The sequence below is a fragment of the Miniopterus schreibersii genome (assembly GCF_964146895.1).
Source record: "Miniopterus schreibersii genome assembly, chromosome: 11".
Classification (NCBI taxonomy): domain Eukaryota; kingdom Metazoa; phylum Chordata; class Mammalia; order Chiroptera; family Miniopteridae; genus Miniopterus; species Miniopterus schreibersii.
Window position 1 is genome coordinate 11785779 of NC_138111.1, and position 25838 is coordinate 11811616.

The following is a 25838-nucleotide window of genomic DNA, read 5'->3' on the forward strand; positions in this document are numbered from 1 at the left end:
GTATTCAATAAATGAATAAAGGAATAATCAGTTTTTCAACTGATCTTTGATTGGTGCTGTTAGCCATGTTTCTTAGACTGTGTGTGAAGCTTCTACACAAAAGCTGTTGTTTTGGGAACCAATCATTCAGGATTCCGAGAATTTAATACACTCCCCAAGCACTTGTTTCCCCCTTTGCCTCTCCTTACAGACAAGGGAGACATATTTAAGCATTTCTGACAATGAAACTAAGCAGGAGCATAAAGTCCAGATCATTAGGACCCTTGGGATAAAAGTACAAAATCCAGGTTTTAGAACTGGTCACAGCTTGGGGAACGCTTGTAATTTGGAGCAAGGGATATGAATGCAATAAACATTCTGAGGTTTATCTTGCTTTAATGACTTGTCTCGAGTGGCTTTGATCTCTACGTTTGATAATCACTTTCAAATGGTCTAGTGTGTTTTGAAAGTGGAGGAGTGGGTCACGGACTTGAGATCCTCCTTGGGAATGACAGGCTGCAATCAGAATTTGGAAATAGGCAGTGTTAACAGGACTTGCTCTGAGAGTTGTAGAAACAGGGCAACCGCCCTGTGAGGAAGACAAACACTACCTTGGTCCAGGGGTAGGAACCAGGGTTCACTGATGGAAGGGAGACACCACAGGCCTTGGGAGCTAAGGACTGTTTTCACCATCTCCAACAGTAAGCTAGAAAGAGAATTAGGCATTTGGGGGCCTTTTCGCGGGGTTGGCACCCTTCTAGGCACTTTCTTATGTATTGCTTCCTTGAATTTTTTATTCTCCTTTCTAGGTTGAATGTGATCATCACCATTTTACAGACGAGGAAACTGAGGTTCAGAGAGACTGAGTCACTTCTCCAAGGTCACACTGCCCCTTAGTAGGAGCAGGAGGATTTGAACTCCAGTCTCTCTCTCTTTCTCTCCCTCTTTCTAAATATGTTTTCATTGGTTTCAGAGAGAGAGGAAGGGAGAAGGAGAGAGAGATAGAAACATCAATAAGAAACATTGATCGGCTGCCTCCTGCGCGCCCCCTCCTGGGGAGCAAGCCCACAACCTGAGCATGTGCCCTGACCAGAAATCCAACTGGTCAGTGTTGGCCTGGGCTCCCTGTGAGCCATACCTCTGACCAACCATCTCTAACATGGGAGAACCCATGTGTTACGTTTCTAGAGTTGGAAAAACTCGAGCTTTCCATGATTTATTTAAGGGATCTGTTGTTGTTGTTCTGCGTTTTGAATGTAGTTCCCTTTCGCTTCTCTTTCAATAAAACAGGCCCTGACAGCTCTCTCATTGAGATTATTACAGAGTTGTACCATCTCAGGCCAGTGCATTTAGGAAATATGTTGCTGGCACTCACCAGCGAGTGAGATGCATAAAGAAAATATTCTAATGACAGTTGAGTTGAGAGAGCTTTGATCTCCCTCCAGAACTGCTCTCATGGCTTTGAAACGCAGTGCTGGCAGAGGGGTACAGTCTGGGTGCCTTGGCACTCGGGCTGGGCCCCTTGAAACTGACATTCCAGGGGACCTGCAACTTTCCCAGTAGGATCCAGGTGCACGGGCTGTGCAGGGAGAAAGGAGACGCCTCTCTCGAGAGGCCGCTTAGGAGGGACTTTCCAGTTTAGCCCAACATTTCCCCAGTTGTGTTATCTATGCTTTTACTTGGTTATAGGCAAAGGCAGAGGTGGGGTAGGGAAGGGATTATGGTCAAATATGTTTGGAAACACTTTATACACTATCTGCCTGAGTCCCATTTTGCATATTAAAGGCCCTGAGAATTCTTGCAATTAAAAAAATATACGTATTCAACCTTGTTTAACAGAGCATGTCCTACACCCATTTGACTCAGAAACATTTTTCCTTTAAACACGCATCTGGTTCTTGTGGGTTCAGCCTTCTACAGACCGTGATTTGAAAGACACTGAGCTAATTCAGCAGCTCACTGGCCAGAGCTGCAGACCGGGCGGCGGAGCCTGGCAGGAACAGGCCTGAAGCCCAGGCAGCGCAGGTTCTGCACGGAGGCCGGAGGCCACCCTCCCTCCCATGCCTGACTTTCCAGGCCCTGCTCCCCTGCGGGGAAATGTGTCCCCGCAAGGAAGAGATGACTTTACTAATTGATACAGCCGTGCTGCCACGTAGCCTAGTGGATAGAGGCTTGTGGTCGGACCCCTCTGTGACCCTTGGGCAAGTCACTGCATTTCTCTGAGCCCTGGACTTCTCACCCTCTTCTGATGTAATGCATTTTAAGAGGGAGGTGCTCAATACCTGCCAATCAGCGGTAGCTCTCTCTCTTGAAGGGGAGTTCTAGGGGACACAGGTGATAAAGACTTGGCCCCCACCTGCTTGGAGCTCATAGTCTGTGGGGAAGACAGATGCTCACACAGTGGAAATAACACGAAGCACAGTGATAATAAAATCTCCAGAATCACCAGAATCCATAATAGGGGGGTTCTGAGGAGGGAGAAATCATTTCCAGCTAGAGATGATGATGATGATGATGGTTTTGGTGTTGCTAATCATTACCGTAATTATGATGATGCAATAAAAAGAACCAAGGCTAATCAATGGGTGCCTTCCATGGGTCAGGCCTGGTGGGAGGGACTCTCTCTGCTTTCCTCCAGTCCTTCTGACACCCTCCTAAGTGGACATCATGGTCCCACGTTACAGGTGTGGGTGGCCCTGCACGGATCCGTAGAGCACATCACCCGTAAGCTGACCCGGGAGTGAAGGGCTGGGTTTTAGACAGTTGACATTCAGGAGGAGAGACTGCAGGGCAGAGGAGGGGAAGTGATGGACGTGCTCAGGGAATGGCATTGGGGGAAACCGGAGGTTCTCCCATGAGGAAAGTGGGAGAGTGGGAGAGGAGGAGGAAGGGTGGGTGGTGGGGATGAGACACTGAAAACTGGGACTGTGTGGGAGAGCCACCCAGAGGCGGAGTGTCAGTTCAGGAGTTTCCCTCCCAGCAGGAGAAAATAGGAGGCCGGGATATGGCGGGGCTGCCCGCTGGGACTGTGCTAGGTGGCCTCATTTAACACTCCTGGTATCCTGCGACTAACTGAGGCTCGGAGAGGTAAAGCAGCCATGGACGTAGGTCTGCCCATCCCACTTGGAGAACTTGCTTATAAAGTAATAAACACACAGAGTTTGGGATTTGGATTGATTCTCCTGGGCTAATGGTTTTTTGAAAAAATAAATTTGACCAATTTGTGCTATACACACAGGACCAACCTCCCACAGTGGCCGAATGGAGAGGCAAGGGGCCGTGAGCAAGCCCCTGCCCCTTTTTCATCATCAGCCTCTCTAGACGCTCGTGGTCCTGCTCCACTAGGCCTTCTGTGGTTTCTCCTCCATCCAGTGCCTGGAAGGAGTCAGCAGTATCTTAAAGAGATGGGAGGAAGGAGCTAGATACCCACATGCACTCCTGTCCCCAAGCTTTTCCCCTGGCGCATTGGGGAGACACCCAGCTTGGCTATGAGTTGGTGGGAAGACCTTAGCCAGCAGCGGAAAGCTTTCAGCCCCAGAGCTCCTTTCCTGTGGGTGGGTCCCCCCAAAAGGGATGGAGAGGAGCGAGGCCGGTGGGGCTAGGAGCCAGGATGGCTGTTGTGGATTCTTTCTCTTTTGGGAGACAGAGGCTTCTGAAAGCATGAAAAAGAAAAGCCCACATACAGGCAGGGGAATAGCTCCAGCATCCCACATCACTGCCTTGGGCCAGAATGAACACCACCCCCTGAAAAGATCGCCTCTGCGATTACAGCTGAGCAAATGGCCCATTAAATGCCTCCCCTGGCCCTACCCTCCCTGCTCACTGGCCCGCTCTCAGGAGGCTTCCTCAGCCTAGAGCAGTGGGGCAGAGAGGTGACTTTCTCTAATCACTTTTGTGTTCTCTGCCAAAGAGAATGCTTGATGGAAACGGACAAACCAATTAGAAAATAATAAATAGCGTGGACAAGGCTGATCCAAGAAGACCCCAGCTTCTCTGTGTTTTCATTTTCTTCCCACACATTGTTTCCCTTTCCGCCCTGCCCCTGGGTGCACTTGGAAATGAGGGTGAGGTTGTGGCAAGCGCTGGCCACATCTAGGGTTGCACTTGGCCTTGTCACTCTGTGATCTTGGAGCCCCCCATCACTTCATCTGTAAGATGGGGGTAAATAGTAGCAATAGCTCAATATTTATTGAGGTTTTCTACATGCCAGGTATTATTCTAAGCCCTTTGTACTTTCTTCTGTTAATGTCCCAAATCCTCTGAACAACCCTAAGAGGTTGGTCCTATTATTACTTTTGTTTTGTGAATGAAGAAACCAGGGTTCAAGAAGTTCAGTAAATTGCCCAGGGTGACCCCAATACCAAGTAGAAGAGCTGGATTCAAACCCAGGGCTCTGGCTTGAGAACAAACTACCCACTGTGTGCTTCACCTGTTGCTGAGAGATGGGACAACATGTGTAGCTGGTATACAGCAAGTGCTTAGTAAGTGTCGGTTTTCCTTCTCTGATCACAGAACAGACTGGTTGGCAGTCCTTATGAGGCTCCCAGTCCAAGAAGCTGAAGATGGGATCTTGCGGCAGAAAATAGCACAGCACCAGGACTTTGAGTCAGTATCTGGACTTGTGTGGCTGCCTTCGAAATAAGTCACTTCATCCAAGTTCTGGTGAACGTAGATACAGCCTCTCCTGGCCCTGCCTGTGGCTCCCAATTCCTGTTAACCTGTTATTTGAAAAACCATAAAGATTACGGTCCCATGAGTATTTGGCCTCATGAATTCGTGATGACGTGGGTAGACAGGAGGGCACTTGAGGTCTCGGACATCCCCTAGTGCCATCAGAGTAGAGGTGTAAGGTGGTGACCCACAGCCGTGCTCTGTGAATCACCCAGTGTATCAATAGGGAAACTGAGGCCTCAGGAAGGAAGTGCTGAATCTGACACTGTGACCTACATATTTTGGCTTTTCTCGTTCCCAGTGTAAATTCAACTCCATCCACACGTACCGAGTGCTGCTCAGGTGTCAAGCCCTGTGCTGAGGGTGCAGTGAACAGAGATGAGTAAGGCATGTTCCCTGCCCTCTGGGGAGCACAGAGTCGCAGATATAGACAGATGCAGTGATTGTTGGGAATGGTGGTAGAGTGCCTGCCAATACGAGGTGGATGAGTACAAAGATGGCAAAGAAGGTGGAGGTGACACGGAAATCAGGGAAGTCTTCTTGGAGGAGAGGTCCCAGAATAGACTTTGGATTTGTTCATAAGAGGACAAAGTGGACAGCAGAGTCCCTGACAGAGGGAACAGCATGAGCAAAGGCACTGGGGCTGATGTGTCAGGCTGGGTGCTGCCAGTGCACAGTGGGGCATTAGAGAGAGGAGACACGCAGATGAGGCTCAACGCAGAGACAGGTTCTTGCAGGTCGCGCAGGGGAGCTTGGTCTTTGCTCTTTCACATACGGAGGCGCTACTGTGGCTCAGAGGGAAAGAGAAGGGAGCCGTTGCTATGTGCTCTACGTGCCAGGCCCTGTGCCAACCCCCTATGGAGAGACAACATTATGAGAAAGGAAAACACTATTAACTGACTCTGTGACCTTAGCAAGGCATGAAAGTTCTTTAAGCCTCTGTTTTCTTCTCTGGGAAATGGGGATAGTAATGCTGCCCACCCTGGTGTAAATAAGCCCATTAAAGGGGATAGTCCGTGTAACGCCGGGCCATGTAGATGGGCCCACCAGAGGGAAAGTTCTTAGGTCCTGAGCACCTAGGACGTGCCAGTCCCTTTCCAACGACCATTTCTTTCTCTCCAATATGTGTGTGTTCCATGTATTAAAGAGCTGAGGATTGTGCTGCGGGGAGTTAATTCACTTTCCAGATGTGCCAGACGACCGTGGCAGCTACTCCAATACAATGTCCCTCTCTAGGCCATGTTACAAAGACACAGACACTTGCAGAATGCAGACTCATGATGCCCCGTTCAGAGGAGTGTGGGTTTCCCAGCTAGACAGGCTTGGCCTTGAATCCCAGTTCTGCCACTTGGGACAACCTGTTGAATAACATTGGGCCGCATGTCGCTCATCTTGAAAACCACGTAACAGCCCCTCCTCGCAAGGTCGGTATGGAGATGCAAAGAAGGCTTCCCAATAAGGCTCTGTATGGACCAAATAAATGGTCCAAGGTCCACAGGGAATGAGCAAAGGAAGAAAGAAGCCAAGACTAGAAAATACGTTGTCTCTTCCATAGTCTGCGCTCTTCATCTGTGCTCCTATTATGTGGCCCTGTCACCAGTCTATACGGCAGAGTCCTTAGGGACACAGAAGTTGACTTTAGATAATCTCGGTCCTGAACAGCGCTCTGCTATTTGTAAACTGAGCGGCTTTATCAAGTCTCTTGAACTCATAAGAATGTCGTTTTCTTATCTGTAAAATGGGGTCATATCACTTACCTTGTAGTATTACTGAGAAGTGGATGAGGCGGTGTTTCTAAAGCGCTTAGCAAGGGGCCTGACGGCCGCTCTCGCGGAATGAGCCGTGGTGCCTGTGATGTGAAGGGTAACTCTTGCGGATGGTGATGACAGCCAAGGTTCTTTTTCTATTACAGAGCGTACTTGGATGTCAATGAGCTGAAGAGCATTCTTAGCCTGGACGGAACCACACACCTCAATATCTTCTTTGCAAACTCCTCGGAGGAGGAATTGGCAGGAGTAGCCACTTGGCCATGGGACAAAGAAGCCCTAATGCCCTTAGGTGAGAACGAGAGTCGCTTCAGGAGGGAGTTGGGTTAGGGCAGGGACACATCCACTAGTGATGACGACTGTCACGGTGGCGGTGGCCATATGGGGATGGGCAGCAATCTACTTATTCATCACTTTTTAATGTACAAAACTCTTCAGCATCCCTTATCTCATTTCAACCACCAAGAAATGCCCTGAAGAACACAGTCTTATTAACCCTGTTGCACCAATAGAGAAACTGAGGCTTACAGAGGGAGTGGGGCTTATCCAGGGTCACACCCATGTTGGCGGCAGAGCCATGTTTTGAATTCAGATTTATTAATTCTGTCCATCAGTTGCTTTCATCTTATGGCCCCTGCCTCTTAGTTCATGCAGATATCTTCCCAGCCTGGCAGCCACATTGTGCTGGCACAGCCACATGGGTTGCCTTGCAGCCACCGAAGAGGCAAGAGAAAGCAAGTTTGTGAGAACTCCTTGTTCCTTCATGATCCACCCACGAACAACACCAAGAACTCTTCTTACATGCAAAGTATGCATATCCATAAACAAAACACATGTTTATACACATCAACCACCAGACACCGAAATGACAATGGTTTCTGAACCAGGCCCTGCAAGCAAACATTGAAGTTGTTCAATTTTTATTTTTCCATGCTCTCCTCCAGTTCACGGATATATGCAGATGTGCATTTTTAACTTGTGCATATTTGAAACCATAGCATACGTGCAATTTTGTGTTCTTTTTTTCCGCAGACTGTTATGCTATCTGCATTTTTCCATGTTGCAGCGATCTTCATAATTACTTCCCACTCAACATTTTTCCTTTAACATCGCAAGAGAAAACATCTTTCTGGGTTACTTCCATCTCTCTGAATACGAGATTTGTAATGGCCACATAATATTCCTTTGAGTGAGGGCACTACAGTTCATTCAGCAGTTTCCCTTTGGTAGAATGTTCCCATTTTTTACCCTAATGAGTAGTGATGACTCAATGGGCACCTTCATCAGAGAATGTGAGGGCTCAGCAGAGTGACAGTGCTGGATGCTTCCCCCGGCTGCCTGGTCTCCCAGTGGTACATCCACAGTCCAGTAGCTGCGTCTGCACTGCCTTGGAGCTGAAGGACTCTTTACATGACAGCTTTGTGCTGAATCAAACTCTCCTTAGTTCACTCTAGACGGCCCTCATTTCTCAGTTGTTTTTAAGATGATGAAACGTGTGTGTGTGTGTGTGTGTGTGTGTGTGTACATGTGTATGATTGTGAAAATAGAGATAGATACAAAGATAAATATGTAGTGCTCTCAACTGGGGGGTGGATTTTATCTCCTAGGAGACACTTGGCAATGTCGAGATATTTTTGGTTGTTACAAATGGGGGGATACTACTGGCATCTAGTGGGTAGAGGCCAGTGATGCTGCTGAATCTCCTGTAATATCCACAGGAAAAAATAATTATCTAGTCCAAAATGCCAGTCGTGCTGAGTTTGAGAAACCCGGAGATACATGATGGACGGGCAGACGGACAGACAGAGAGACAGACTGGGATTAGGCAAAAGAGAGAGAGCAACTAAGGCCAACTTAGGGATGGTCAGCGTATATCACACACCTCGTACGCTGTACGGGAATCGTGCTGGCCCAGAGCCCAAATCCATGGTTGTTCTCAGCTTGAACAGACTCAGTAGGATGGTCTTAGGCAAGTCTCTTTCCTTTCCCAGATCTCAGTCTCTTCAAATTTTACATGAACAGGTTAGACTAGATGGTGGCCTCCAAGGACCCTGCTCAGCCCTGAAATTCTGTGCTATTGGAAAAGCAACCGAAAAGGCCCTCAGCAGAGTCTTAGGAGGGGTGAACAGCAGGCTTCTAAAGTTAGAGAAAAACACTCCTGATAATTCCACAAATTTCAGAGGCTGGCTCAGGACCAGGAATACAGAAGGCTATAAATCCATAGCATGTTATAGTATTTCAGGATGATGTCAGGCTCCAGCTATTTCACCTTTTAAGAGAAGCCGTGAAACAGGACTCGGGCTCTGTGCTATTGCCTGTGGAAAGGGGTGCGTTGGGAGGGAATGAGGTACCACAAAGAGAGCCAGCCTGGACCTTAAGTCTGCAGGCCTGTCCTTACCCATGAAGACACCTGTGGGGCCCTTCTCTCCCCCCACCGTCACCTCAGTGTTGAAGCTTCCTGGAGAGATGGAGGATCACTGATGCCGTTGTGGCTGCTGCTCTTAAAACTCACCAGAGAGGCAAAGTCACCTTCCCAAGATCACACAGCCAATGTGAAGCAGATTGCGGCTTGCAGGCCATGTCAGGCTGACTGCAGCTGTCCTTCAGGCTGTGCTGAGATGCTGATCATAAGCAGTTTCTCTGAAGTAGCCCCAATCAAACCCAATTGATTAGAACCATATATATGTACTTTCCTGACCCTCTTCTCCTGCTGTTACGCCACGATCCCTGGAAAAAGTCTTGGGTGGGAAGGGGATTATGTTTCGTGTTATGATTGACAGAAAATAATTGAGAGAGATTTCCTGTCTCACTTTCTCCTCCCTGCCTCCGCCTGCCCCTTCTCACATGCACGCGTGCATTCACACCCCCGCACACCCTCCCATACGTCCCGATCTTTGTGCTGGAAGAAGGCTCTGAGCAGCAGAGAATTAGCAGACTCCCTGAGCCCCTGACAGGGAGCTCCCGCTCCCGGCAGTTCAGGGCGAGATGAAACCCCGCTCACCAGCCCCAGGCCTGCCGGGACGGAGCAGCAAGGCTCTGCCCTCTTCCCATTCTTGTACAAGATTCTGCTCGGCTCTTAAAGTTACTGCTTACAGGAAGCTCAGATCTGAATTTTAAGCTTCCCTTCGACACACTCAGATTTAAAGTTGAAATATCTTTCTGCTAGCCTGTATGTATTTCTCCATTGCCTAAAATGAACAAAGAACCGTGCCACCCATTGGTTCTGCTGAGACCTGTTCCATTTGTGTCCCCAAGCAAAGCGATGCTCAGTCTTCTAAGATGTGCAGTGTGGACCATTGCTTTTCAAACTAGAATGTAAGACCAGTCATCTGGGCTCTTGTTAAAACCTAGATTCTGTAGGTCCTGGTGTGGGGGTGCGGGGGGCTGAGCTTCTGCATTTCTAACACCTTCCAGGTGCTGTGCATGCTGTTTGTTTTGGAGCCACACTTTGAATAACAAGTAGTTAGACATGAGTAAGGCACTTATTGTATGTCAGATGTTATACTAGCTGCTTACATGTGATTAGATCTGGCAAAACTCCTTTTGTTGGGTGAGCATTCAGCAAATATTCAACATGCATTTAAGGAGATGCCACATCCCGGTCCCTGAGGTAGGCATTAGCAGTAGAAATCAGGTAAAGAGCCCCAGCTTCGGAACCTAAGGATCATGGTCCAGGTTTCAGCCCCATACCGACTAGCTCTTAATCATGGGCCAGTCACTTCACTTCTCTGTGAATTGGCGCCCGTCTCGTTGGGCTGTGGGTGATTGTGATTATATGCAAGAAACACTCAGCGCAAGGCCTGAGGAGACATAATGATGCTCGAGAAAATTGGCTTTATGGTCATGGTTACAATGACAAGTGCCCACGGTGCTGGCCTCCATGCGTGTTCACTCTCACAGATGATAGACATGAAGGGATGGGGTTCAGAGGTGGTCATTGGCTCACTCCATGTCGCAGAGTTCGTGAAGGCAGACTGAGAACTGAAACCAAGCTGTTTGGCCTTGGGGCTTCATTTAAGCAGAAGCACATAGAATGCTTATAAACCAGGGCCTGACTTACTTTCCAAGGAAGAGGTTTCAGCCGAAATGTTTACCGGCCTAGAAAGCAGAGTCCTTGAATTCTAACCATGCCAAAGTTGGACATCACTGTGGGTAGGTTGCCTCACTTCTTTAGGCAAGTAGTGTTGTTTTCATCTGAAAAATGAAGGGATTGCATGAAATGACTTGAGACTCCTTCCTGCTGGTTCAGTGATTCATATTATGAGTCATAACAGATCCTGGGGCAGTGGAGTCGTAGGGTAGAAAAGCCTGGGGTTACTTTGGGCAGCACTCCATTGATTAGGGGATTCCTGAGTCAGGAAGCAAAGTGTCCAGCTTGCCTAATGCTCTGGTTTTCCCCTTGCAGGTGGCATTGTCCTGAACCCATCTGTCTATGGCATTCCTGGGCACACCCACACCATGATCCACGAGATCGGGCACAGCCTGGGCCTCTATCATATCTTCCGAGGCATCTCAGAAATCCAGTCTTGCAGTGACCCCTGCATGGAGACCGAGCCCTCCTTTGAGACCGGAGACCTCTGCAGCGACACCAACCCAGCCCCAAAACACAAGTTCTGCGGTGACCCAGGGCCAGGAAACGACACCTGTGGCTTTCATAGCTTCTTCAACACTCCTTACAACAACTTCATGAGCTATGCAGGTAGGGCCCTACTCTCTGCAGGGTGCACGGGGCTGGGTGTCACATGTACGTGGATGATGTCGCATCCAAAAGCTCCTCAGAAAGACACAGTGGGAAGCCGACCGGGACCCATAGTGAGGAAACCTGAGTAGGAGGCCTGGCTCTGCCACTCGGTCACCTGATACCTTTCAGTCCATCACATCCCCTCTCTTTTCTCAAGAAAACAGACTCTTTAGACTCCATCTCTGAGGTCCCTCCTGGTTGTGCAGCTGTATTTTTCTCAGCTGGTGGTTTTTGAACTTTTTTTGTTTTTTACATAAAACTCTCACACCCTCCTTTACTATTTTATTACCAATAAAATAAAATAAAATAAAATAGAAGGCTTTTAGTTTTGTAAATACATAATGATGACATGAGATCCATACCACCTTTTCCTAGCTGCACATGTCCTGTCAAAGCCATTTTGATGCCATCGGTAACAGTACTAAGGATTCATTCACTGGGTGCTAGCGTGCCCTTTACCTCCTGTTAGCATATATTAAGGCCACATCTAGCCCTTGTAACATCTTCGGCAAATTAGCACAAGACACCCCTTCCTCAGAGCAGTTACAGCCCTCACTGCTGGCGCCTCACGGCAAGAGCCCTTGTGTAAGGTGAGAGCTACAAAATTGCATATGATAGCCAAGCACAAATTCTGTGACGATATTCCATTTAGGCGTCTCTTTTCCCTCTAGAAGAAGTGAGTTCTGGGAAGGTGGAGATTGCCTCTAACCCGTCACTGTATTCCTAGCACTGAGAACAGGGCCTGCGTGCTTAATAGATGTGAGGAAAGGAGGGGAGGGAGTCATGGACAGAAGAAAATGAATAAATTACCTTGTAATAGGTCTATAAAAATTCTTATCAATAATAGTATTTCTACTTATATAAAAGGTTATTGTCCATAAAAGACTTTATAATCTACACCATCTCATTTCATTCTCACCAAAAATCTAATGGGTAGGAGCTGTCCACATGTTACAGATGACAGGACTGGAACTGAAGTTACTGCCCCAGGTCACACATCTGGCTCCAAGCGCTTTTGTCCCTTCTACAATTGTGCCACTCATCACAAGAGGCCTAGCTGATGGGCCAGTGGGGAATTGAGCAGCCTGGGAGGTTTCACACTCTGCTCCCTGGAGATGCCTCAGGGGGCTGCCCTGGGTGGGGCTCTGGGCCTCTATCTGCACTTGAGCCATGTGTTTTTCGTTTCTACTGGGGTTTGAATTTGGATTGCATGTAGAAAGATGATTTTGTTATTAAAATGCAATGAACTAGATGATCCCCGTGGGTCTTCCTGATCTTCCATTTGGGCTGGTGACCTCTGGGGGCCTCGGGTTCATACAGTCCAAACCTGAGGTCTCTTGAAGAGGCAATAACCCACCCAGGCACCATAAAGAGTCTTTAGGTTTAGTTATGTAAAAAAAAAAAGAAAAAGAAAGAAAGAACAGAGCTGCTGAGTGTTTCCTCAAAAGCAGATTCCCACTGGGTGCCCATTCCCAGCCCAGCTGGCATCCCACATCCAGTGCCCTGTCCCCTCCCACGGCCCTGCTTACAGTCCATTTCTGTAGCACCTTTCCTTGGCCAGCGCCACGCACATGGAAAATAAACAATAACATGAGTTTGGAAGCCTGCCGGCCTCTTAGGAGCCTAGGAGCTGCCACTAGCTACCAGACCCCCATAAACTAAATCTTTTTTTGTTCCCCTTTGTACAGATCTAAAGGGTGATTGATTTACTGCTGTTTTTTTAAAGGGAACCCCTCAGCTCAGTGACCCATTAACAGCAGAACTAATTCACTGAGCTACGATAACAAACTTACACCCACAAAAGCATATTCGAGGCGACCACGAGCTTTGAAATGTTTGTTTTCCTTAGGATCTCTGATAGATGAGGTGACAAAAGCAGCTGGAGGAAATTCAAAATGCAGAGCAGGATCGGGTTCTCAGGGCCCGGAGAGCAGTGCACGGGGGCTGTGCAGTGAAGGCGAGAGGGCAGAGGCCCCTCGGGGTCAACTGCTCGGAGTTCTGTCCTTCCTGGGTGCGTCTTTCTCAGGCCTGGCCACTAGCTGGGTAAGGAGTCCAGTGCAGAGCCATCTGCAGAACTTTCTGCAAAGGACATGTTCTGTGCCTGTGCTGCCCTTGTGTGGCTATTGAGCATTTGAAAGACGGATAGTGAGACTGAGGAACTGAGATGTAACCATACATGGCTGGTGGCTACCGTACTGATGGGCACAGGTCTACAATGATGACTGAGGCCAGACACTGTGTGAAACACTCCATAGATTTGTCTCACAGAACCTTCCAAATAACCCAGTGAGGTCAGTGCTATTATTCTTGCACCCATTTTACAGATGCAGAAAGTGTAGTTTAGGGAGCTTCGATAGCTGGCCCAGAGTCACACAGCAAAACCAAGACCAGTTTTTCTTACTGCAGAGTTATTAACCAATAATTTTCTGGCTCTCTTTCTGATATGAGATGAGGTTGAGAGGGCCCCAAGGGCTCAGATCAAGCAGGCAACGGGCAGGTGATGGGGGCGAACCTAGTCAGCAATAGCAGAATATGGTCACGTTGCCCTGGGCAGCTAGGAGAGCAGCAGCCTGGATTCTGCTTCCTGAAGATAGTAGGCCATGGGGGGCCCACCGAGTGCCGGGGCCACCTCAAGAGTGTGGTAACCTGGCCTTCTCCAGCCTGTGGGAGCAGCTGTCTTGTCACCACCTTCCTCTGTGTTAGGGCCTTTAATGTGTACATGTGCTGCGGCCCAACTGGCCCATAGCTAAGGACCATATCCTAAGGAAATAAATCAGTGAATGTGTTTAAAGATTTAGTCATAAGGATGTTCTTAGCAAGGTTCATTCTTGGAATATTAATTAGGCATTTACTCTGCCAGGCATAGAAGAAATGCTTATACGTGTGAAAGATTAGAAACAGCTTACAAGTCCGAAGGGAATGGATTGCTGAAATAAATCACAAGGCATCCATATGAGACAACATCATGTGGCCACTGACGATGACGTAGAAGAGATGGAGGGACACAAACAGTGGGAGCGTGGCCTAGTGGCTCAGAGCATGGGGTCTGGGGCATGGAGACCCAGCCTGAATCCTCCGTGCACTAGCCTCTGACTCAAGACAGTTACTTCTCTCCGAGCCTCAGTTACTTCATCGATACCATGGAAACCAATCGCACTTAACTTGTGTGATAGGTGTCATCATAGAGGTGACAGGCTTAGTATCATAACTAGTACTCAATCAGCAACAGCTAGTGCATCATTTATGAGTCATTTAATGTGAAAACAATTCCACAGTCAGTCACAGAGTCTTATGTATAGAGTAAGGCGTGTGTGTGTGTGTGTGTGTGTGTGTACACGTGCCTGTGTATACATTTGTGATGATGGGAATTTTACATATCCACACCCATATACATATATACGTATTCCTGCATACTAAATATTAATTTTATTATGTCTGGGTAATGAGTTTAGAGTGATATTTATTTCTTTGTAACTTCTTTGCCATAATCCCAGTGTTGTACAGTGAATATCTGTGACTTTCATAGTCACTTATTACTACTCTCATTGTCATTATTGTTAAAACAACAAACAGAGAGGGACTTTGACAAAAGGCAATGCAGTTATCCATGCACTGGACACGGGTCATCTTGCTAAACGCTCTCCTCAGCTTTAGGGGGCAGACAGCCCCGTCACCCCCCTTTCACAGTGGGTGGAGGTGAGGCTCTCGGGCCAGCGTCCTGCCCACAGTTCCGCAGGAAGTGGAGGGGCCGCATCGGGGCCCTGCGCCTCTGTGCTGCGTGGCCTCCCAGCCGCAGATGCCAATGTGTTCTTGAGAACAAAGCTCCACTAGCAAACCAGGGCACGCCATCAGCATCGTGGGGCTGGTGCAGCTCCCAGCAGGCCGGCATCCCCAGATCCCTTTCTGCTAGGCGACAAGGTGGGGACAGAAGGCTGAGATGTGCTGGCTGGTCCTGAGACCAGGGTAAAGTGGCCGGAGATCAGGAGGGGAGGCACGGGTGGTGGGAAGGCAGACATTAGCTGAGTGAGACAGAGCACTCCTGATAAAGGGAAGCTCTTGGGTGCCTCACCCATGATTCTGATAGCACCCCAGTCTCTGAGTTCTGGACCCCGGGGCAGGCTTTGTTTCCTGGCTTCAGCTTTAAATTTCAGATGCATTTCTGTTTCCCGACCAGGCTCTATCACCTACCCATTTTTCAAATTCTCTTTTTATTTACTAACATGGAAATGACTCATTTTTAAGTTATAAAAGATAAATATGCTTCATTGGGGGAAAAAGAAACAAATCAGGGTGTATAGAGGGAAAAAGGCTGTGCTTCTTCCCCATGCATCTTGATAAATGCTTTCGACGCTCCAGCCCACCGAAGGCTCACAACTCTGTGTGGTGGGACTGATTTAAATATCCCCTATTTATACATCAGGGATCTGAGATGAAAGTTACTTCCTTTATTTGTAAATGATTGGTTAGCATTCTGGTCTATGCCTATTCAAGGTACACAGCCATTTCCTTATTAATAAAGAGATGTGCTGTTTCTAATGTTTTTACTATGGGAAATGGTGCTTCAAAAATCCCTGTATGTGTATTTCCCCGTATTTGTCCATGAATATCTATCTGTTACATTCTTAAATGTGCTATTGCTAGATCAAAGAGAACGAATATTTTACATTCTGTTTATTATTTCCTGCTTCCAGTTTTCTAACACTTGCGCGCACGCGCACACACACGCACACACACACGCACACGCGCACACACGCACAGGCGTCACTCCCATTGGGTGCCGTGGGCATTTACTGAGCATTTACCATGGTTCTTGGTGCTGCGCCTCCCTGAGCCCTGGGCTGTGTTCTCAGATAAGCACTTAACCGTCGTCATCCCCGCCTTCCAGAGGGGGCGTGAAGCACCGAGGGCTTGAAATCACTTACTCATTTGACTCCAGCTCAATCACGCATCGATCTCGCCATGCAGACACACGTCCTTGGCCACCATGCCCTTCTCCTGTCTCTAGCTTATCCAGTGGCTGTTCCACAGCTTCCAGGATGAATGGCAAAGTTCATAGTAACAAGGAAAATTGCACTCGATGATCTGGTCCTTACTGAGATGTTTGAACTCCATTCTCCAGGCAGTGGGGAGCCATAGAATGTCTGGTATCCAGGAGGTATAGGGGCTTGAGGCAGATTTACTTTACGCTAGTCATTCTTTTACGGAGCTTGCTAAGGGACATCAGGCTCCTCTGCTGCCTTCAGATTAGGAAAGACTTCCCCCAGGGTGCTGGAAAGGAGACTGTTAAAAATTACTAAGGGGCTCAGAGGCAGCTTCTGTGTATGACCTCCTCGCACCCCTGTCCTCTCCCCAAGCTGGATTCTCAAGGTCATGTCCAACTGCCCAGCACCTGCCCAAACTTATTTTCAGTTTGTTTGATAAGAGAAGTGAGTTTATGCTGCAGGATTCCCAGTGGTGGGTTTATTTTAAGATCTGGCCAGCCCTGTGCTCCTCCGTCTGGGGCCCAGCTGCGGAAATCCTGACCAGGCGAACACCTCTGGGAAGTGGTGCTTTTGGAAACCAAGCCAAAGCAGTGCCTTGCCCTGCCCCTGGGGCAGCTGAATAAAGCTGTTGGAGGAAGAGACAGGAGGCAAGCTTCTTTCTTGGGGGTGAGTTTTGGGTCACCGCCTTCAGTCCACATCTCAGGAAAGAGAGATTGGGATTGAAGGTCATTACATCTAAAGACATTTAGGGGATTGTATTCCAGGCCCCTCAGACTCAGGTTTAACTCCTGTTTATCAAGCACCTGCAGGACCCACACAAAGTCTAGTTTATTCTCAGAAGTTCTCGTATTGATTAGAAAGAAGCCTGGCCTTGGAGGCAAGATTGCCTGGGTTCAAATCTCAGATTTGCCTCTAGCTTTGTGATCTCAAAAAACGTTGCTTGATCTCTCTCAGCCTCAATTTCCTCTTCTCTAAAATGGAGGAAATCATAGTATTTATTACAAAAATAGTGGGGGAGAGTTCATTGTGTCCAAAGCACACTGTGCCATGCCTGGTTCATACTGAGCACATGATAAGAGGTCCCACTGTCAGTGCTGTGCAGGAGTTGTCACTGTCCTCATGTTCCCAGCATGCACCTGTGCCTCTGTGGTCTTGCAGCTCCGCCTCCTGCAGTCCCTCAGATTTCTTTCCCAGTCTTCGCCAGGCAATCTGGGTGACCTCAGGTACCTCCTCCTTTAGAAGCCTCATCGGTTCACCTCCTTCCCCAACATGCTGTCTCCGGTTCATCAGTGGTCGGCATCGCAGACTTTAGCAGCCTCATAACAGCCTTGACTCATACAGCAACCTGACCTTGACTTTGTACCTAGATTGGCGACTCCTCAAGGGCAGGCGTGTTTGAAGTGTCACCTTTCTGTGGCCCTTGGCACAGAGCAGGGGATATGTGACAGGTGCTCAGAAGGTTAGTGTGAAGGACAGTTGCACCGCATCAGTGAAGAGCAGAATTAATGAAGGAGCGGGTGAGGGAGTGGGAAGGAAAGAAGGAAGGGGCAGGTGCGCATAAAGGAGCAGGGGACCGAGTGAGCTACTGGATGAGCGGGAGAGAGACTGAGTGGTGCGGGAAGGACAGACAAGGGGATGAGTGACTTACTGACCGGTGCACTTGGGGCTCATGGAAGGCAGCTTGTCCTTAGTCACGACCTCTGGGCTGTTCCCTCTCGGCCTCAGACGTACTCTTCCAGTTCCATCCGCCCTCCCCTTCCTCCTGTTCCCCCTCACCTGTCTCCAGAAGTGATGACGACACTAATTTGTTCACAGGCCATTAACTCTTGAGTGCTGGAAGAGGCCAGCTCTGAGCTGGCGGGGGCTGGGGTGCCGGCTCCTGGGCCTCCGGGGGACGTCATGCTTCCCGTGCATGTCCCCCGTGCGGCCAAGTCCTTATCTGTCCCTCCGCCCCCTACAGACGACGACTGCACCGACTCCTTCACGCCCAATCAAGTCGCCAGAATGCACTGCTACCTGGACCTGGTGTACCAGAGCTGGCAGCCCTCCAGGAAGCCGGCGCCCGTCGCCCTGGCCCCCCAGATCGTGGGCCACACGGCTGACTCCGTGACGCTGGAGTGGTTCCCACCCATCGATGGCCACTTCTTTGAAAGGTGAGTGTGGCCTGTGAAGTGTTGAACCCCCCCCCCCCGCCACCTCTCCTGCCAAGAGGAGGGAAACTTGCCGGGAAAGAGAGTTTGCTGTTTTCTGTCTTTGCCTTTGTTCAGCGGGTGCCCCAAGCACCCAACACAGTGACTGGTCCATAGGGGCACATCATCAATTTGAGGGTGAAGGAACAAGGGAATGATGGCTAATGAAATTAATAAGTAACAATGCATTCTAGGTGAATAAAATGAATGTTTAGCTTTATTTTATTATGAAAAACCTGGAAACCTTTGTTAGAACCTCCTCTGGGATGGATGGAGGTGCTGGTCTTGTCTCCAAGAGGTCAGGACTTGCAATTGGCAAACACCTCTGTAGACATATTATATGTGAAGGTGTATATATGTTTATGCATATATTCATTATACGTGAAAAATGCATATATGTCATATAGATAGACATGTGCATATATCTATTTATATATAATCTTAGACTGTGCTCAGTGTTTCTGTGTAGGATGAAAGGTAGAATTTTTACAGGACCAAGACTTATACAGTGAGGCACAATACCTGGTTCTGCTCCCCTGTCTGTCATTTACTAGCTGTGTGGCCTTGGGCAAGTCACTTTCCCTTCCTGAGCCTTACTCTTTTCCGCTGAAAGTGGGTCTCATGTCAGTGCCTGAGGTGGAGACCGTCCCCCGTGGTGCCTTCAGCATTGAGACCCACTGAGGAGCTCTAGATTAAGAGAACCAGATTTTAAAGTGTCATGAAACTGAACTAAGATGTTGACATCTATTTTGGAACTTAGCTATAATATAGGACAGATTAGTATATCACAGCACCCCCACCCCCTGCTCCTCTTGGGCATGTTTACCCACTAATAGTGATATAACATTGATGATGCTGAAAATAATAACCAGCTAATCATGAATTAATATTGCTCTGTGGTTGTGGTTACCTATCAGGTGCTTACTCTTTGCCAGATTCTGTACTAAATGCTCTGTATACGGTCTCATTGTATCTTCTTAGTAACTCTACAAAAAAGGGGTCACCTTCCCCACGGGCCAGACGAAGAGGGAACTAGACCTCCAAAAGGCTGAGAGATTTGACCAGGAGCCCATAGAAGCTGGTGGGAGCTGGGCTGCAGCTCACGTTTGCAGTGTCTGGTCTCAGACTCCCATGTGTATTCATTAAGTCCTTACAAAACCCGAATTATGAAGGAAGCGTGTGTGTGCATTGTGTATGTGTATATAAAAAATATATCAGATCATGGCACCACATTAAACTTGGGCTCTATTTTTCCATCCTGCCATCAGTCCTTGAATCTAGAACCTTCATTGGTAGCTGGGGGATGTGACCACAGGGAAGGAAATGCACTCCCTAAGCCCTTTGTGGAAACCCCCTCCCCCTGCCCCGGCTGCTTTCGCTGGGAGCTCAGAGCCTGGTTTGGGAAACCTCATGTGACACTTCAGAGCAGACTTTCCAGCAGCCCAGAGATTTATTTATTTTCTCTGTGGCAATGAGAAGTATCAGACTCTTGGTCAAGCCTTGGCCTCACTTCCACTTAAAAATGGAAGTTTTGTAAGTGAAGCTTCCTGTGTATGTATTCAATTTGTATTTCATAAAGCAGTTATTGTCCATTAAATAAATACCATCTGATTGTTGGAAACCTATTGGAGGGTTAATTGTTGTGTAATGAGATATGTCTCTATTCCGCAGTGCCCTCAGCTTCAATCAATATGTTTTTAATAACCGATAGTCAGTGGGTACTTGAGGCTCATACAATAGCTATTCTGTTCAGTCTAAGATTTCATAACGGAGTTATCATATGTTAAATTAGAGCTGACGTTTTAGAAACATGTCTAATTAGGGTTAACAGCTATGTAGATCATAGTCTATGGCTAAAGGAAGTTAGTCCACAAGTTCAATAAATTGTTGTAAAGAAACGGAACTGTGTATATCACTCTACCTTACACACAGCATTTATACTCCGGCAAATTGGCTTAGTTTGAAGTACACAAGCTTTGATGTCGGGTTGTGTGTGTTCATTCTGAACTTCACCACCCCAGTCTACAGGACCTTGGGCAAGTGATCTCACCTCTTGGGTTCTCATTGACCCCCTGATCTTCCGTAAAAAGGTGCTAATCATGCCCACTTCACCTGGCTTTTTTGGGGAATTCAACAAGATGACCCCTGTGATATGCCTGGCACACACGCTCTGTTTTCCAAAAATATTAGCTCCAATATTGTACAAAGTTTTCCAGAGCTGTTTAGCTACTTGGAATTGTTCTTCCCCTGCAAAATCTCTGGTGTTTCCCACTCCATCCATCAATGCCAACCTGTTGCCCCTGGCCATCCTCATGTCCTCCTGCTGTTCCTCACATCTGTGGCCTCAGAGAATACAAGGGCTTTCCTTAAAAAAACAGATTCAGATCCTCCCACAGCCTGTGTCCTCACACATGGGCAACTGAATAAATAATTCAAGGCCACCCCCCGGCTTTTCTAACCCCTTTAGTTCTGTCTGTCTTGCAAACATGTGTTGACTGGCTGGTTTCAGTTATCTGAACAATTGGCAGTGGTGTTTTGAAAACAGCATTAGACTGGGAACCAAGAGACCTGGGTCTGAAGCCTTTGCGACCTTATCTGTGCCCCCTTCCTCAGCCCAGGTTCCGATCCATAAGCCAGAGGGTTCTTTCTCAACCAGGTTCTACTCCCAAATCCCAGGATACATAAAATGACTTGGAATAACTATTTTCTCAGTACTCTCAAGGATGCTACATAACTAGTACCAATCAAGATGCAGAAGAGAGAAATTGATTCATTATATGCAGTGGAAGCCTTAGCGAATCACTATCCAGTAGGACTTTTTGCAAAAGTGGAAATATTCTCTATCTGCCCTGTCAGTACGGTAGCCATCAGCCAACTGTGACTAACTTGAAATGTGACAAATGTGATGGAGGAACTGGGCTTCTAAATTTATTAAATTTTAATTTAGTTTAAATTTAAGTAGTCACATGTGGCTGGTGGTTGCCATATTGGGCAGCATAGACTTGGAGCTTAAGCGCTGACTCTTACAATACCCAGATACGAAAGAGGATCCCTTTCAGCATTAATATCCTGTATTTCTATGATTTCAGTGTGTGTGTGTATCTGTGTAGATACAGGTGCCTATAAAAATCAAATAAGTGCCAAAGGTAAGAAACACATACAGTCCCTGGATGGATAGGACATTGCCTGATTTTGATAAAGGCCACATAGACTCTGTGACATTCCAAGCTATAACCTTGGGATGATGACTTTGTACTCAAGAACCCTGGTTTACTAATCTGTAAAATGGAAACATCACATCTAATTTACTGACCCTTGGATGGTCAATGTCTGGTAGTTGTACAGCGCTAGCCACCAGAGGCAGTTCAATGACTGTCCTTTGAATGTATCGCTGAAACAATGAATGAACATGTGAATCAGTGATCGATATGAGGGAATATGCTTTGTGGAGCCTTGTGAACACAAGGCACATTGCTGTCGGGTGTATGATGGTTTATATTCACTCATCAAAGTATTTATTGAAAGCCTAGGATGTGTCAAGCACTCAATGAAGTGTGCAGGTGACTATATGAATATAATCCAGAAAAAAACACCCAACATTTAAAGAAATAGAAAGAATGACTCAATGGCCATTAAGGTCAGTGTGGTTTCTGATATCATCCCGGGACATTTGTAATCTTGTTGTCATCATAAAGCCATTCATGTGGCTCGGAACTGCTATGCATGGGTTGTGGTCACTGTAACGGAACTCTGCCCTCCACAGTGGTGCTAAGTGAGTCCGTTTCTTCATTCCTCACTCTTTGCCTATAAGTTTATTTGTATAATTGTTATTATTGCCAGTTCGGAAGTAACTCATACATATTCAAAATATATAGAAAATTCAGAAAACCAGAAGGAATGAAAATAGAGTGGGTAGGGGATCATCCTGTGTTCCACCACCAGGAAATTACTTCCAATAATATTTTATCACATTAAGGTTATTTGAACAGCATTGAAATGCTGGCTATAGATTCCGTTTTCAGTATGACTTCAGTTGACTGTAGATTCAATTTTGAATATGCTTTTTTCACTTAACATTATAGCTTACATTTTCCATGAAATTTCATAATATTTATAAATATTTTTGGAATAACTGCTTACCATTCCATTGAGCAGATTAACTTTAGGTTATTTAATCACTTTCCCATCTCTGAATATTAGTGTGCTTTTAAACTTTCTATCTATATATGGTTTTATATTTACAAGTATGAAGCTGAAGATGTAAAATCTGAAATTGAGGGTCTAGACTAAGTTAGTCATGAATCTTAACAATATGTCTGAGTGGCTAGTACTTATCTACCCATATATCCATCCATCCATCCATCCATCCACCCATCCATTCATCCAACTACACATGTTGACCATAAAAGCAGATAAGCAGGGGTTTGCTCAGATTTAGATATGGGGGTGAGCTGCCTGGCAGCCATGTGAAGGAGGAATGGGGAGCACCAGCAGACTGTGACGTTCATAGCACTCTCTTCCTTACCATGTGAGCCCCTGGGCTACAGAGCTTCCCTGTGAAGGGAAAGCCCTAAGGCTCCCCCATTGTGTCTTTGCAGGAAGCCAAAGGAGAGACCTTCTTCTAGGAATGATGAAAGAGCTATTGGCAGGATCATTGCATTTTGAGAAATAATGGGTTGGGCTGGCACATTTCTTGGCATCTTTCTTCCCTTTCCAGTTTCTTTGCAGTGGTTGCTCAGATTTGTGGAGTTTCGGTCCCCTTTGGTATATGAGGGCTCATCCCTCTCCCCTCCCGGCAACTGCCTCCTAAACATATGCCAAGTCTGGAGAACCAGTAGGATCCCAGAGACTGTTGTGGCTAAAGGGAGTTTGGATCCAGATACAAAAGACAGTAGACAGTAGGGGAAGCCACCATAATATTCCACTTCTTGGGCCCGTCCCTTTGAGGGATTGGCTCGCCCCTTGGAAAGCTGCTAAAAGGAATAAGTTGGCATGGTAAGGAAACTGCTCTTGACTGTTAAACCGAGGAGTGACTCATCTATCCCAGAATGCTGGGGTTGGGAGGTTCTCCAGTTATCTTCTAGTTCAGCCCACTCATCTTCAGATGGAGGAGCTAAACCATCCTTCTTCCTGTTTAATACCCGAGACACAGGATGGTGCCTGGCACATGGTAGGTACCTGATAAGGACTAGTAAAAGAATAAAATTTGAGGTCAAATGGGGCAACCAGTTTTCTCACAACCACACATCAGATTCTCAGTGGAGGTTTGAGTGGCTGATGAAATGAAGATTCTGCAGGTAGCGAGTGTGATTTTGGCCTGTTGATTCTGTGTTGCTTGAAGTTAAAGAAGTGTATCCACCATCAGAATGGGAGCCACTCCAGCCCCAACAAGGTCCTTGCTGGGCAATGGGGAGGAGTGTCAGATGCAGTCATATTCTGGGAGCTTTGGCATCAAAGGGAGGGAAGGGGGTAACGTAGAATAGTAGTTGTGTCCTCTGCCCTGTTGCCTTTGGCCTGGTGGAGTCAGGGGCTCGTTCAACTGTTCCTAAGTCGGTGCATTTTCCTTCTTTCCTTGGCCTCCTAGAGAATTGGGATCAGCATGTGACCTTTGCCTGGAAGGGAGAATCCTGGTGCAGTACGCCTTCAACGCCTCCTCCCCGATGCCCTGTGGCCCATCAGGACACTGGAGTCCCCGGGAAGCAGAAGGTAAGCCAGCCTGAGAGCCCATTGACAGGTTGGGTGGGGGAAGAACAGTTCTTTTGATACATCTGGAGTGTTAGGATTTCAGTGGTCTTTTCCACACACCATGTCATTCAGTCTTAAGATTGCCCCGCACTGCCAGTCTTTTTAAATTTTTAATTTTGGTCCTTTATTCCAGCTTTATTGAGATATCATTGACATATGACATTGTGTGAGTTTAAGGTGCACACTGCTATGATTGGACACATACATATTACAAGTGATCATCACAGTAAGGTTGCGTAAGACATGCATCACCTCACATAATTACATTTTTGTGTGAGGTCATTGAAGAGCTACTCTTAGCAACAGTACAGCATTGCTAACTAGAGTCACCGTGCTGCTGATTGGAACCTCAGAACCTTTTCACCTTGTAACTGGAAGTCCGTACCCTTTGCCCAACATGAAGGCCACGGTTCATGCCTTCATTCAGCACATGGTCTTTTGAGTATGTGCGCCGCCCCAGGTATATCATCTCACTTTACGGATGTAAGGCACTGAGACAGTCAGTCAGCACCAAGGCCACACACCTGACAGATACACCGCACGTGTGTGTTTATATACCTCCAGACCCCCACAGGCTGTAGGTACAAACAAGGTCACCTTAGAATCAGTGCACACATTTGGGGGCTTCAAGACATCAGTGGTCTTTGATTCCTTTTTAGTTATTTCTGGGATACCCAGGGCATTATCCTATATGTCATGACTCTTCCTTTCAGTTCCTGCCATGTGCCCTTCTTTTGGGATCGGTTTATCTGAAAGACCCTTGCAGGAAGCACCTCATGACTGCCACTGTTATGGGCTCCACCTGGGACCAGACCCTTCCCTGTTCACGGGGGTCTCCCAAGCTTCCCAGGGGGCCAGCGATCTCTGTTCTCTTATAGTCTTGTCCCCTGCCAGATACACTTGGTTTTCTGTAGAAATTAGGAGGGCGCCTTTTGCCCAGTGTTTCTTTACACTGTGTCCCTGCAGCAGGGCTGCTTGGAACTTGGAGACCCTCGTGGTCTGTTGCTTCTGCAGTTTCCTTCTGCAGTATCTCTTGCTTTAGTGCTCAGATCTAGTTCCTGAAGCCAGCCTGAGGGAGGGAGACCCCATATTTTCTTCTTGGGCTTCTGCCTCAGCCTCCCTCATAGACTTTGATTTAGAACACCCCTCCCCTCCCCCACTCCTGTGGCTCCTGTGCAGGTCAGCTCAGGCTAATAGTCCCTGGGTGGGGACAGGAGTCTATCAGAGGGAGCGGAGTCTGATCCCTCATGGAGGTCCAGTGAGAACTCCTCTGTTTCCCTCTGTATTTTTAGAGAGACAGTTAAAAAGAAAAAGCCAGAAACAGAATAAAGCAGGGCCGAGGGATCAGAGAGGCAAGTGAGGGAGACAAATGACAACAGTCTACTTAATCTTCTAAAGTAGCTTAAAATAAAAATGAGAGTGGACCTCGGGAACTCTAAACAAGCTCATCTGGAATGTAAAGCAAGAGGGCTGCCTGGAGAAACCCTCGGCTCAGCCTCGCGGAGTCACAGGCCCTCGGACGTGGAAGGGATGCTGGGGGTCACACAGCTTGGGTTCTCACCGGGTCAGGAAGCCCCCTGCGCCCTCCCTCGCGGAGGCTTTCCTAGCACCAGCTTGTATATTTCTGGGCCTTCCTGTTCCAGCTCCACTTGTTAGAAAGTCCTTCTAACAAAGTCTGCAGTCAGGACTTTCCCACACAAACCCACCCCAGAAGAAAGTGTGTATCGCTAAGGGACAGCACTTTCTGTGTTCGCAGGGAGTAAAC

The 25838-nt window shown here is 47.5% G+C and overlaps 1 protein-coding gene across 1 annotated transcript in view; it reads left to right on the forward strand.

The window, feature by feature from the left end:
• The window catches only part of PAPPA (pappalysin 1), a gene marked incomplete at its 5' end in the record, with an annotated part of 212477 nt that overhangs the window by 44621 nt on the left and 142018 nt on the right, over positions 1–25838 (forward strand). Inside the window, 4 exons of the mRNA XM_081151832.1 lie at positions 6563–6708; positions 10822–11115; positions 18100–18292; positions 23913–24034. Coding sequence (XP_081007958.1) covers positions 6563–6708; positions 10822–11115; positions 18100–18292; positions 23913–24034 — 755 coding nt within the window. The remainder of the gene's footprint in view (positions 1–6562; positions 6709–10821; positions 11116–18099; positions 18293–23912; positions 24035–25838) is intronic.